At 54.5% G+C, this 12952-nt stretch overlaps 3 protein-coding genes across 7 annotated transcripts in view; 2 read left to right on the forward strand and 1 right to left on the reverse strand.

Annotated features, from left to right (window-relative positions):
• The window catches only part of TMBIM1 (transmembrane BAX inhibitor motif containing 1), a 30821-nt gene extending 27857 nt beyond the window's left edge, over window positions 1-2964 (forward strand). For 3 of the 4 annotated variants that reach the window (XM_030916051.1, XM_030916050.1, XM_030916053.1), the window contains 3 exons: window positions 46-141; window positions 1097-1150; window positions 1562-2962. In XM_030916051.1, coding sequence (XP_030771911.1) covers window positions 46-141; window positions 1097-1150; window positions 1562-1708 — 297 coding nt within the window. In that variant the 3' untranslated portion in view covers window positions 1709-2962. Of the gene's footprint in view, window positions 1-45; window positions 142-1096; window positions 1151-1561 lie in introns of all 4 variants that reach the window. The other variant, XM_030916052.1, reaches the window with a different exon arrangement.
• A 1248-nt stretch (window positions 2965-4212) lies between these two features.
• Window positions 4213-6773, reverse strand: LOC104660016 (probable hydrolase PNKD). The gene is made up of 3 exons (XM_010360220.2): window positions 6570-6773; window positions 5622-5790; window positions 4213-4590 (listed from the first exon to the last, which is right to left on the reverse strand). Exons 1-3 carry the CDS (start codon window positions 6634-6636, stop codon window positions 4398-4400), a joined length of 429 nt encoding a protein of 142 aa, XP_010358522.1. The 5' UTR covers window positions 6637-6773; the 3' UTR covers window positions 4213-4397.
• Window positions 6774-6917: 144 nt separating this feature from the next.
• AAMP (angio associated migratory cell protein) lies at window positions 6918-12930 on the forward strand. Of its 2 annotated transcripts, none has more exons than XM_010360219.1 (11): window positions 6918-7205; window positions 7636-7788; window positions 9470-9589; window positions 10126-10265; window positions 10525-10669; window positions 10965-11048; window positions 11165-11280; window positions 11430-11533; window positions 11652-11742; window positions 11931-12085; window positions 12453-12930. In XM_010360219.1, exons 1-11 carry the CDS (start codon window positions 7085-7087, stop codon window positions 12526-12528), a joined length of 1305 nt encoding a protein of 434 aa, XP_010358521.1. In that variant the 5' UTR covers window positions 6918-7084; the 3' UTR covers window positions 12529-12930. The 2 variants fall into 2 exon arrangements, with proteins under 2 accessions (XP_010358521.1, XP_010358520.1); XM_010360218.2 differs by having other exon boundaries at window positions 7004-7205; window positions 7633-7788.
• The last annotated feature ends 22 nt before the right edge of the window (window positions 12931-12952 follow it).

The raw sequence follows: 12952 nt of genomic DNA on the forward strand, positions 1-12952 counted from the left end.
TTGTCACAGCAGTCTGACAGGTGCCTCTTTCTCCCTTCCTGGCAGGTGGACTTCACCTCATGCACAGGCCTCTTCTGTGTCCTGGGAATTGTGCTCATGGTGACTGGGATTGTCACTAGCATTGTGCTGTACTTCAAATACGTGAGTGTCCCAGGAGAGTTGGGGTCAGTGAACCCAGTGTTCAGAGCAGACTTTCTATATAGTATGGTCTCGCAAGCCCCAAAGGCCCCCAGGGCGGGCTCTGACCTCCAAAACCTCTCGACTGGCTAGCAAAGGCACCAACATGGAGGCAGCATCCTTGTGGGTGAGGGTAGACTCTCTACGTGGAGATGGGTGGCCTTGGAGCCAGAGCATCTGAAGCTCTGGACTGCATCATTGCACTCCTAGGGGAAGGGGTGGATTCAATCTGCCTGGCAGCTGAGAATCAGGTTCTAGGAGGCAGACTGGGAGAGGAACCCAGAGGACTGAGATGGTGGGCCTGGGTGGAAGGGACCTTGGGGGTCTCTAGATCCAATTATTTCCTTTATTCCGTTCAGCTGGGGGAGAACAGTGCCGAAGGGGAAGGATGGGGACATGAGGGCTGCCTGCCCATGGGCCAGCTTTGCCCTTCTGTGGATGGCCACCTGTGGGCATGTCATGCGGGCTGTCCTGTGGGTGTTCCCGGATTCTGATACTCACCAGAGGGGTTGGGGGCCTCCCTTCTTCTTTAGTCTACCCCTCCCAGGCTGGGCTGTAGGAACTGGTCTATTGAATTCTGTCCATGACTGGGGTGGGCGGGGGGGGTGTGCTGGATCCGCCCCCTTTAGAGCTGTAACTCAACTGCCTTTTTTCTAGAAGTATAGTGGACACTTGTGTACCTTGACTGGCTTTGGAGATTGGTTTTATACAGCCATTGCAGGATGGCCTCTGCTTTTTCTGCTGGATATAGCACCAGTCTTAATTTCCTCCAGGATCTGGAAAGGCAGTAGCCTTTCATGGAGAGCTAGTTTCCCTAGTTCTACCCACTCTCACGCCACTATCCTGGGGGAAGCTGAGGCCTGTGGGCCTGTGGTTTGCTGAGGTTTCTAATGCCATTCCCTGTCCCCTTCTTCCCCAGGTTTACTGGCTCCACATGCTCTATGCTGCCCTGGGGGCCATTTGTTTCACCCTGGTGAGTAAGTCCCAGCCCCACTCTAGGAAGGGGAGCTGAAGGGATGAGGGGAGGAACCTAGGGAAGGGAGCATGAATTTAGACTGCCTGGGAGGCAGGGAATGGGGCTATAGCTGGCCATTCCTCTCACTACTGTCCAGAGGTTCCATTGATTTTTGTGGGCACTCTCACCATCTTTTGTTGACGCTGCCTGCTATTGGAAAACTAGTCAGCCATATCATTGAGAACGGTGTGTCTGCCTCCTTTCCTAGACTGTGAGCGGCTACAGCATAGAGCCCATATGTTACGCTGTGCATTAATGTGGCCCTAAGCACTGTGTGGCGCATAGGCCCCCAGGACAAATCTGCTGACCTAAAATGAGCTCTGGACACTGATGCCTGAGTTCTCACTTCTGGCTCCCCTATCCTTGCAGTTCCTGGCTTACGACACACAGCTGGTCCTGGGGAACCGGAAGCACACCATCAGCCCGGAGGACTACATCACTGGCGCCCTGCAGATTTACACAGACATCATCTACATCTTCACCTTTGTGCTGCAGCTGATGGGGGATCGCAATTAAGGAGCAAGCCCCTGTTTCACCCGACCCTGGGCTCTCCCTTCCAAGCTAGAGGGCTGGGCCCTGTGACTGTGGTCTGGGCTTCAGGCCCCTTTCCTTCCCCTTGAGTAACATGCCCAGTTTCCTTTCTGTTCTGGAGACAGGTGGCCTCTGGCTATGGATGTGTGGGTACGTGGTGGGGACGGAGGAGCTAGGGACTAACCGTTGCTCTTGGTGGGCTTGGCAGGGACTAGGCTGAAGATACGATACCAAATTCTTCCTAACAGCTGGGGTTGGGAGGAAGATGAAAAGAGCCTATTCGATAGCTAGAAGGGAATATGAAAGGTAGAAGTGACTTCAAGGTCACGAGGTTCCCCTCCCACCTCTGTCACAGGCTTCTTGGCTATGTAGTTGGAGCTGCTTCTTCCCCCAGCAAAGCCAGAGAGATTTGTCCCCGGTGTCCTGGACACATAGGCCATTATCCTGTATTCCTTTGTTTTGGCATCTTTTAGCTCAGGAAGGTAGACGAGATCGGTGCCCATGGGTCTCCTTGCTTCAATCCCTTCTTGTTTCAGTGACATATATATATTGTTTATCTGGGTTAGGGATGGGGGACAGATAACAGAACGAGCAAAGTAACCTATACAGGCCAGCACGGAACAGCATCTCCCCTGGGCTTGCTCCTGGCTTGTGACGGTATAAGACAGAGCAGGCCACATATGGCCATCTGCTCCCCATTCTTCAAAGCTGCTGGGGCCTCTTTGCAGGCTTCTGAGATCTCTGGTCAGAGTGAACTCTTGCTTCCTGTATTCAGGCAGCTCAGAGCAGAAAGTAAGAAGCAGAGTCATACGTGTGGCCAGGAAGTAGCCAGGGTGAAGAGACTCGGTGCGGGTAGGGAAAATGCCTGGGGGCCCCTCACCTGGTTAGGGAGATACTGAAGCCCACTGTGGTACTGATGACTTCTGTATTATTTCCTTCTGCTAACCCAGGGACGGTCCTAAGAGGAAGGTGACTTCTCTCTGTTTGTCTTAAGTTGCACTGGGGGATTTCTGACTTGAGGCCCATCTCTCCAGCCAGCCACTGCCTTCTTTGTAATATTAAGTGCCTTGAGCTGGAATGGGGAAGGGGGACAAGGGTCAGTCTATCGGGTGGGGGCAGAAATCAAATCAGCCTAAGGATATAGTTAGGATTTCTCTATTAAGTAATTAATCCTAAATATATCACACAAAGGGACACAACTATAAATGTAATAAAGTTTATGTCTAGAAGTTAAAACCCTGTATGGCTCCAGGAATATGTCTGGCTCTGCCCGAAGCATCCACTTCTTCCTTCTGCATTCTGGCTTGGTCTCTCCCACCTTTTCCAAGGTAATCAAATACACTCTATTGCAGCACTTCCCAGGGATGGAAGCAATAGACTAGCGAAGGCTCAGGAGTTGGGTGGGGAAAGGGAGAGCTCAACCCTACCACACTGGATCACTGGATCTGGAAGAGACCTCTTGGCTGTAGTGCTTGACCTTTGCTACACCATGGACCCTTTCCAAAAGCTCATGAGAGCTAACTGTCTTCCCCAAAGAGCTGTATGTATACCTACAGTTTTGCAGATGGAGGAGGGGATGGACTGCAGGTTCAGTCCATGTCAACTCCTGTCTTAGAAATCACCAGTCCCAACTCTTACAAATGAGGAAACTGGGCCTGGTACGGTGGCTCACACCTGTAACCCCAGCACTTCGGCAGGCCGAGACGGGTGGATCACCTGAGGTCAGGAGTTTGAGACCAGCCAGACCAACATGGTGAAACCCCATCTCTACTAAAAATACAAAAAAAAAAAAAAAAAAAAAAAAATTAGCTGGGAGTGGCGGTGGGTGCCTGTAATCCCAGCTACTCTGGAGGCTGAGGCAGGAGGATCACTTGAACCCAGAGGGTGGAGGTTGCAGTGAGCTGAGATCATGCCATTGTACTCCAGCCTGGGCAACAAGAGTGAAACTCTGTCTCAATAAATAAATAAATAATAACAATAAAAATAAAAACACAAAAAGTAACTGGGCATGGTGGCACTCACCTGTGGTCCCAGCTACTCAAGAGGCTGAGGTAGGAGGATCACTTGAGCCCAGGAGGTGGAGGTTGCAGTGAGCTGACAATCACACCACTGCACTCCAGCCTGGGTAACAGAGTGAGACTCCGTCTCAAAAAAACAAAACAACCCAACAAAAAAACAAATGAGGAAACTGAGGCCCAGAGTCGAGTCCTTTGGACTCAGTAAAGAGCCGTGCTTTTTTTTGCCTCCACACCCTGAATACCTTCTTTGATTCTCATTGTTTCAAGGCTGAGTGGGACCCCACCCTCCTGGCCGGCAGCTCTGAGGACTTGGTCCGGAGGGCTCAGGGCCTAGGCTGGTTGCACTTAAATCTCTGGGTTTGCCCCACCATCCAGCTGGGAACACTGAGCTCTGTGAGAGGGAGCACACATGAGTAACCAGCCCCACCCGCTGCCCCTCCCATCCCAAGGGACTCACAAACCCAGACCTGGTTCCTTTCCACTAAACACTCAATAACTTTATTTGCCTTTGGCTGGCTCCTTGGTGTGGGGCGGGGTAGGGTTTGGCAGCAGCCTGGGCTTTATGCGCCCTCTGGTGGACCTCAGAGGCAAGAACTGGAATCCAGGCCGAACCTGAGGGCTTCACAGTCAATAGCCTAGGAGGGTTGCAGCACTCCTCAGGTCTGCACCCCAGACCCAACATCAGGGGATGGGGCACCCTGGGAGGAGGCCCTGAACCTCTGGCTCTCATACTCGCCCGTGTTGGACAACCGCATGTTCTGCCGAGCCTTCATCTGCTTCACACGGTCCTTGTCCACTTCCCGCTTGGTGAGGATGAAGAGGAGGATACCACAAGGGAAGCCGATGGCCCTACGGGTGGGGAGATGTGCACGGGGTTTGGGGAGGGGCCAAGCCTGAGCCAGAGGAGCTGGGGGGAGTCATTCTAGCTTTAATTGCATGAATGCTGCAGTACCTCTTATAGTCTATTCGTCCTCTGTGCTGGCTGCTGGAGGGACCCACACAAATCAGATCCTGTCACTTCCCTGCTTAACACCCCTTAATAGTGCTCCATCACTTCCTGGCCAAGTCCACCTCCTAAGCATGGCACAAAAGGCCCAGTGTGGCTGGGTCTATGCCTACCTCTTTCCTCCTCCCCACTAGAGCCTGATCCTCAGCAGGAGCTGTGCATTCCTGCAATAGCACCTGTGCAGGATTTTCCAGGCAGCCCTGAAGCTTTCCCTCTCTGAGACTTGGTCAAGGTCCCCTCCCAGTTCTCCCCTCAGTTAAGCTAAGTAACCACTGCTTGGGAGGCACTTTGGTGTGGGGGAAAGAGCATGGAGTCACAGACCAGGTGAGAATCCTAGCTCAGCCTCAGTTCCTTCCTCTGTGAAATGGGGATGTAATATTTATCTCAAACCCTAAAACATTACATGGCAAAGTGCTAGCACACCTCACATGCAGAAAAAAGTTGATTTCTTTCTCCTTTCCCTTTAATATTGGTCAATAATATGTATTAAGGTCAGAGTCAGAGCCCAATCACAATATTCATAACGCCTTCTGAGTACTACTATACAACTAGTACAATCTCACATGATCTCAGCGAACTACTTAACTTCAACTTGAGTCTCACTCCAAGCTCCCAAAAGGGGAGGATGAGGCCAGGGACCCAAGTCTGAATCAGATCAACTCAGCTTACTCCACAGTAAACCCACTATCTTCTCAATTCCACATACTTTCCCATATCCCCTGCCCCACCCGTCTCAGATTCCAATCGAACCCAACAATTCTGTTCCCACAACTTTGGATTCAGCTAGCCACCTGAAACTTGGAGAAGTTTCTGAGTCCTGCCCTTCCCTAGAAGCCAGGCCCCGTTGGTGGGCAAAGGGGTGGTTAAAACTCACCAGGCCAGTCCCACAGCTTTCATGGGGTTCTTGCCCCTCTTTCTGGGAATGTATTCCAGCTCCGGGGATAGGGGTTCAGGTTCCTCCTTGCCCTCTGGAGAGCTGTGGCTTTGCAGTGCCCGGGTCCTGTTATGGGAAGCCTTGTTAGCTGTGGCTCCTGCGAGAATGCCTGTGGATGGAGGTAAGGAATGTCAGTAAGAAGAGATGAGAAGAAAGGAAGCGGGGAGGTGGGGGAGCAGTAAGGGCTGGGGAGGAATGGCTGAGATCTGGGGAAGGGGAGTGACTGCAGTCTGAAGTAACAAGTGCCAGGGAGAATCCAAAGGGAAATGGGAAAATCGCCATCGAGGTGGCACCTTTGGAAGTCACTTCCACGTCACTGCGAGCTCATCACCCTGGTGCCAGGACGAAAAGCTTCGCTGTTCTTCCTCAGACGACAGGATGGGAAGGACTGCAGTGGGACTCGCATGAGACGTATGAAGGAAATCCGGGAAAAGGTTTTGAAACTGCAAATGTTAGCACTGGAAGGGACTTTAAAGATAGTCTACTCCATCCCCTGCACTGTATGGAAGAGGAAACTGACGCCCTGAGAGACAAACTGCTTTGCCCAAGGTCAAACTTCTAATTATCCGGGGCTGGAACCCAAGCCTCCAGAAGCCTGGGGCTCTTTCCTCTGCACTGCGGTGAGTGTGAAACACCTGGAGCGCGGGAGTCTAACAGGCTTCCTAGGAGCTCCCTCTCGCAGCAAGACCCCGGAGGTGTCGAGCAACCCAAAGGCGGGGGGATGCACTGGGTGACCTCTAAAGAGCATCTCTTCACCCCCAGACTCTAAGATCTTGCAGAAAAGTGTGGTCAGGAACCGAGAGCCCCGACCTCCTGCTACCGTCAGGCTGGATGTAAAAGAAAAGGGATCTTCTGCAGTCCTGCCCTCCCTGGGGTCCCTCTCCTTACCCCGCAGGACGCGGGCATTTCTCGCCCCCCGGCCCTTCAGCGCCGTAGCAGCTACCACCGCCGCCATGTTCAGATCCCACCCCCCTTCACCGCGCTCCCCGCCGGGAATTGTAGTTTGCGTAAGGGGCCTCCCCCGCTCCTTCCGTCCTGCCTACAGACCAGAAACTACATCTCCCAGAAGTCCACAGAGCCGACCCAGGAGAACTACTTTTCCCAGGAGACCCCGGAGGCGCGCACGCTCGCTTGTTTCCCTCCAGTTGGGGGCGGAGTCAGGCGGGGCGGAGTTTGGGTTCTCTCTACCACGCCCCGGCCCCGTCTTCCAATGCCGCTCTATGATTGGTGGGGCATCCAGCCAACCTTCGTAGCTATTGGCCGAACGGCCGTCGCTCTTCCTGCCGGGGAGTCGCCTACGCCTACTTCCTCCCGAGAGGAGGGGCTCGAGTTCCGCGTCGTCGCGCAGAGCTGACTCTGGGAGGCGTTTGGGCCCAGAGAAGTGGATCAGTCGCTTGCGCCGCATGGAGTCCGAATCGGAAAGCGGGGCTGCTGCTGACACCCCCCCACTGGAGACCCTAAGCTTCCATGGTGATGAAGAAATTATCGAGGTGGTAGAACTTGATCCTGGTCCGCCGGACCCAGGTGAGAACTGCCGCTCCTCAGGCCATGGGACAGGAGACGCTCACCCCTGGCCTCTGACCCCTGCTTTTCCTCGCTCCCCTCCACACCCGACCGGTCATTCCTACCGATAACCCTCTTCCCCTCCTCCCCCACTCCCACCCTCAGACTTAGTTCTCAGGCCTGGCTGGGGTGGGGGTTCCCTGACGCCTCCTCTGGCCCTTCCCCTCACACACCCCCTTCCCATCATCCCCTTGGCCCTCCCTTCCCGCACTGTCGCTGGCCAGCCCTGGCCTCCCGTGCTGTGTCCTGCGCGCCCCCGGGACCCAGGTGTGTCTGACTCCACCTTCCCCTCTCGCCACATTACCCGCCCCAGCCTCAGGCCTCCTCACGCTTCTCTCCGTACCTCTTACCGCCTTCCGAGCCCCATCTTCTAACCCTCTCCCCAAAGCAGATGACCTCGCCCAGGAGATGGAAGATGTGGACTTTGAGGAAGAAGAGGAGGAAGAGGGCAACGAAGAGGACTGGGTTCTAGAACCCCAGGAAGGGGTGGTCGGCAGCATGGAGGGCCCCGACGATAGTGAGGTCACCTTTGCATTGCACTCAGGTAGGTCTTTGAGGCGATTCACCTCAAATCAGTTTAGGTGGGCGTGTAAGCATTAAACATCCGCCGTGGACAGAGCGTTATGGGGGACACAGAGATGAGCAAGATGCTGGCCTTGCGCTGGAGGAGCCCACAGGTAGGGACCTGTGGCAGAATGGATGACTGCTTGACTTCTGTCATCAGTTGAGACACCAGGCTTCAAGTCCTCCCTCTACTTTGCTGGTTAACCTTGATTAACCTCTTAGTTCTCTTTTAAAAAGTTATCTTTGGCCAGGTGCGGTGGCTCACTCCTGTAATCCCAGCACTTTAGGAGGCTGAGACAGGTGGATCACTTGAGGTCAGGAGTTCGAGACCAGCCTGGCCAACATGGCAAAACCCAGTCTCTACTAAAAATACAAAAATTTGGCCGGGTGTGGTGGCTTACGCCTGTAATCCCAGTAATTTGGGAGGCCAAGGCAGGCGGATTGCAAGGTCAGGAGTTCCAGACCAGCCTGGCCAATATGGTGAAACCCTATCTCTACTAAAAATACAAAAATTAGCTGGGCGTGGTGGTGGGCACCTGTAGTCTCAGCTACTTGGGAGGCTGAGACAGGAGAAGGAGAATTGCTTGAACCCGGGAGGCGGAGGTTGCAGTGGACTGAGACTGCGCTGTTGCACTCCAGCCTGGGTGAGAGAGCGAGGCTCTCTCAAAAAAAACCCCAAAAAACAAACAAACAAAAAAAACAAAAATTAGCCAGGCGTGGTGGCACATACCTGTAATCCCAGCTACTCTGGACGCTTAGGCAGGAGAATCGCTTGAACCTGGGGGGGTGGAGGTTGCAGTGAGCCGAGATCGCGCCACTGCACTCCAGCCTGGGCAACAGAATGAAAGTGTCTCAAAAAAAAAAAAAGAAGTTATCTTTGATAAAAGTTAATAAAAGTAGTGAGTATAAAATTAGAGATAATTGGTCAGGTGCGGTGGCTTACGCCTGTAATCCCAGCATTTTGGAAGGCCAAGGCAGGCGGATCACCTGAGGTGAGGAGTTCAAGACCAGGCTGGCCGACATGGTGAAACCGAACCACATCTCTACTAAAATAAATAAATAAATAAATAAATTAGCTGGGTGTGATGGCATGTGCTTGTAATCCCAGCTACTCGGGAGGCTGAGGAAGGAGAATCACTTGAACCTGGGAAGCGGAGGTTGCACTGAGCCCAGATTGCGCCACTGCACTCCAGCCTGGGCGACAGAGCAAGACTCCATCTCAAAAAAATAAAGTAAAATAAAATTAGAGATAATTGTATCTTTTTGAGCATATTTTTTATAATTTTCTCAAGTGCTATTTCTTAGTAAGAAACTCCTAATATGATGCTCTGCTCACTCTGTACCCAACCCGGTGGCATCCCATGCTGAGACCTGTAAGGCCTGCACCTGTACCCACCTCTTGTCCATGGCATTGGTGCCGGGTGGTAAGGGGAGTCGCACAGTGAGGGGATCTGCTCTGGCAAATAGGGAGCTTAGCAAATATGGGAAGGATCTTAACAACCCGATTCTTGAAACTTGGAAGAACTTGGATGTGCCTGTGTTTTCCAGGAGGAAAGACACATTGCTTTGGGTGAAAGGGGGTGGGTTTCCTGAAGGTTCTGAAGGACAGAGCCCTAGGTGGGAGCTCTGTCCCCTTATCCATGGAATATCTCTTGGGACAGCATCTGTGTTTTGTGTGAGCCTGGACCCCAAGACCAACACCTTGGCAGTGACCGGGGGTGAAGATGACAAAGCCTTCGTATGGCGGCTCAGCGATGGGGAGCTGCTCTTTGAGTGTGCAGGTGAGGGGGCTGAGGTAGAGGCCTGGGAGAGGTCATATTCCTTTGGGAGATCTTAGGAGCCTGGCCTGCAGGTGTCGTGCATCCAATAGCCACTTAGTGACGTCTCTTTTGTGCCAGCTCTGTGCTGGGCCCCAGGGACACGGGGAGAATACTAATGTGTTTTGGGCACAGAGGCAGGAGGCACTCATTGGCCAAGGGAGTCCAGGAAAGGCCAGAGGAGGTCACATTGGTATAGGAGCAGTTGGGCAGAGGGGAGGACTTGGGATTGTGGGCAGAGGTGTAGAGTGGACAGAAGGGGGAAGGCATAGGAGGCTGGGGCTTGGCCTGGTTGAGTGAGGGCCAGCAGTGTCTCTCCTGGGGAGACATGGGAGGGTTGGGTCCTAGAGCGGCAGTGAGTTCCAGCACCTGTTCTGCTCAGGCCCGCCCCTCTTTTTTTTCCTAGCTGGTCGTTTCAGGGGGGCCAGATAGCAGAATCATATGCCCCCAGCACTAGGTACCTATTGTTTTCCTCTCTTTCTGCCCACTTTTCTTTGAAGGCCATAAAGACTCTGTGACTTGTGCTGGTTTCAGCCATGACTCCACTCTAGTGGCCACAGGGGACATGAGTGGCCTCTTGAAAGTGTGGCAGGTGGACACCAAGGAGGAGGTCTGGTCCTTTGAAGCGGGAGACCTGGAGGTAAGATCATCAGAGCGGGAGTCAGCTCTGTGGGGCCTTGGGTTGCTGGGTGTACAAGCTTGGGAGGCCAGTTCTTCCTTTATTGAGCCAAGCCAGCTCTGAGCCAGTGCTCCCCAAGGCACAGGAAGAAGGTCTGCCTGCTACCTGGAAAATCCCCGCGGAACCCCAGAGGCAGGAAACCTTGGGTGGAGCTCATAGGACAGGCTTCTAGGTGGGATGGGGTGACAGGCCTTCCTGCTGCCCCTTTCTCCCTGTCCAGTGGATGGAGTGGCATCCTCGGGCACCTGTCCTGTTGGCGGGCACAGCCGACGGCAACACCTGGATGTGGAAAGTCCCGAATGGTGACTGCAAGACCTTCCAGGGTCCCAACTGCCCAGCCACCTGTGGCCGAGTCCTCCCTGATGGTGAGAACACCTCCCTTGAGTGTCCTTTCCTGGGTGCAGAGGCTGAATCCCGGGATATACACCTCTTGGAGCAGCCTTCTGGGCCACAGCCGGCAAACTCTGAGGCCTGCTCTTTGGAGTGCTTACCTCCTGGGCCCCAAAGCTCATAGCGCCTCCTTCCTGCTCTGAACTCACCTGTGATTCCTGGGGCAGTGTCTGGGCGCTTCCACTCTTCTTTCCTCTCCCTCTCCCCGTTCCCTTGCTTAGTGTATCTGAGCGTGCCCTCTGCTCTCTCTTCATCTGTGCCTCTCTTCAGGGAAGAGAGCTGTGGTAGGCTACGAAGATGGCACCATCAGGATTTGGGACCTGAAGCAGGGAAGCCCCATCCATGTACTGAAAGGTATCAGAGGTGGGGGAAGTGTTAGCCTGGGCCTTTGTCAGGAGGGGCTGAGATCCTGGGGGAGGACTCAGAGGAGAGGTAGGATGAAGCCTGACTGCCTTCCTGCTCTGTGCTAGGGACTGAGGGTCACCAGGGCCCACTCACCTGTGTTGCCACCAACCAGGATGGCAGCTTGATCCTAACTGGCTCTGTGGACTGCCAGGCCAAGCTGGTCAGTGCCACCACTGGCAAGGTGAGTTGACCTGGAGCCCGGCTGGGGGCCTCCGCTTTCTCGACTCCTCTCCTTCCTTCCTGGGTCTTCACTGTCTCCTCTCCCCACCGTCTTTCTCTCCATTAAGCACCCGGATTCCGGGCCCTCCTCTGATCCTCTCTGGCTTTCAGGTGGTGGGTGTTTTTAGACCTGAGACTGTGGCCTCCCAGCCCAGCCTGGGAGAAGGGGAGGAGAGTGAGTCCAACTCGGTGGAGTCCTTGGGCTTCTGCAGTGTGTGAGTGAGGATGGGGAGAGGGGTTTGTGGGAGGAGCCTGGGCTCAGGGCCCCGGGGGGAGGGCAGGGCGTGTGAGTCCAGGCCCTCATGAGTCTTCATGGTGCGCTCCTCTGCCCAGGATGCCCTTGGCAGCTGTTGGCTACCTGGATGGGACCTTGGCCATCTATGACCTGGCTACACAGACTCTTAGGCATCAGTGTCAGCACCAGGTACGGGCAGCTGGAGCTGGGGTTGTGTGGGCTGTGGCCATGGTGGTGGGGAAACCCAGGCCTCCAGGAGCATCTACCCCAGATCTGGCTTCTGCCTGGCCGTGGTGTGTGGCTCTTTGTGAGAATTGGGAGATGGCTCTCAGCTCTCCTGCCAACCTCTGCCCTGCCTCTGTCATTCTTCGGGGCAGTCGGGCATCGTGCAGCTGCTGTGGGAGGCAGGCACTGCTGTGGTTTACACCTGCAGCCTGGATGGCATTGTGCGCCTCTGGGACGCCCGGACCGGCCGCCTGCTTACTGACTACAGGGGCCACACGGCTGAGATCCTGGACTTTGCCCTCAGCAAGTAAGTGAATTGGCCAAGGGCTGGGATCTCTGTGTATTTGGAAGGTGGGAGTAGTGGGGGACACAGGATCCTTGGGGTGTGGGAGGGGATTCCTAAGGCAGGGATGCTGGGAAGCCTGAGGGTTCACAGCCCAGCCCCTACCCCAGTGACTGATAGTGACCCTCCGGGGCCCCACGTCTCAGTCATGAGGGAGAGGCTGAGACTGATTTTCCCCATCCGAGTCAGCTCTGCTTCTCCCGTGCTGGGGGCTTCCTGTCATCCCCTCCATGCTGGCTGCACAGATGTCGGCCCAGTGCTGGGCACTAGGGCCCCTGGGTGGTGGGCTTGGGTCCCCCCGTCTCTGCAATCACATGCTTTCTGTTTATAGAGATGCCTCCCTGGTGGTGACCACGTCAGGAGACCACAAAGCGAAAGTATTTTGTGTCCAGAGGCCTGACCGTTAATGGCTGCAGCCCCTGCCTGTGTGTCTGGTGTTGAGGGGACGAAGGGACCCCTGCCCCGCCTGCCAGCAGAGGCAGTAGGGCACAGAGGGAAGAGGAGGGTGGGGCCCTGGATGACTTTCCAGCCTCTTCAACTGACTTGCTCCCCTCTCCTTTTCTTCTCTTTAGAGACCCAGCCCAGGGCCCTCCCACCCTTGCCCAGACTTGGTGGGCCTTCAGAGGGAGGGGCGGACCTGTTTCTCTTTCACTTTCATTTGCTGGTGTGAGCCATGGGGTGTGTATTTGTACGTGGGGAGTAGGTGTTTGAGGTTCCCGTTCTTTCCCTTCCCAAGTCTCTGGGGGTGGAAAGGAGGAAGAGATACTAGTTAAAGATTTTAAAAATGTAAATAAAATATACTTCCCAGAGACAGCGTCTGTGTGGATTTTG

The sequence above is a fragment of the Rhinopithecus roxellana genome, chromosome 14 (assembly GCF_007565055.1).
Source record: "Rhinopithecus roxellana isolate Shanxi Qingling chromosome 14, ASM756505v1, whole genome shotgun sequence".
NCBI lineage: Eukaryota > Metazoa > Chordata > Mammalia > Primates > Cercopithecidae > Rhinopithecus > Rhinopithecus roxellana.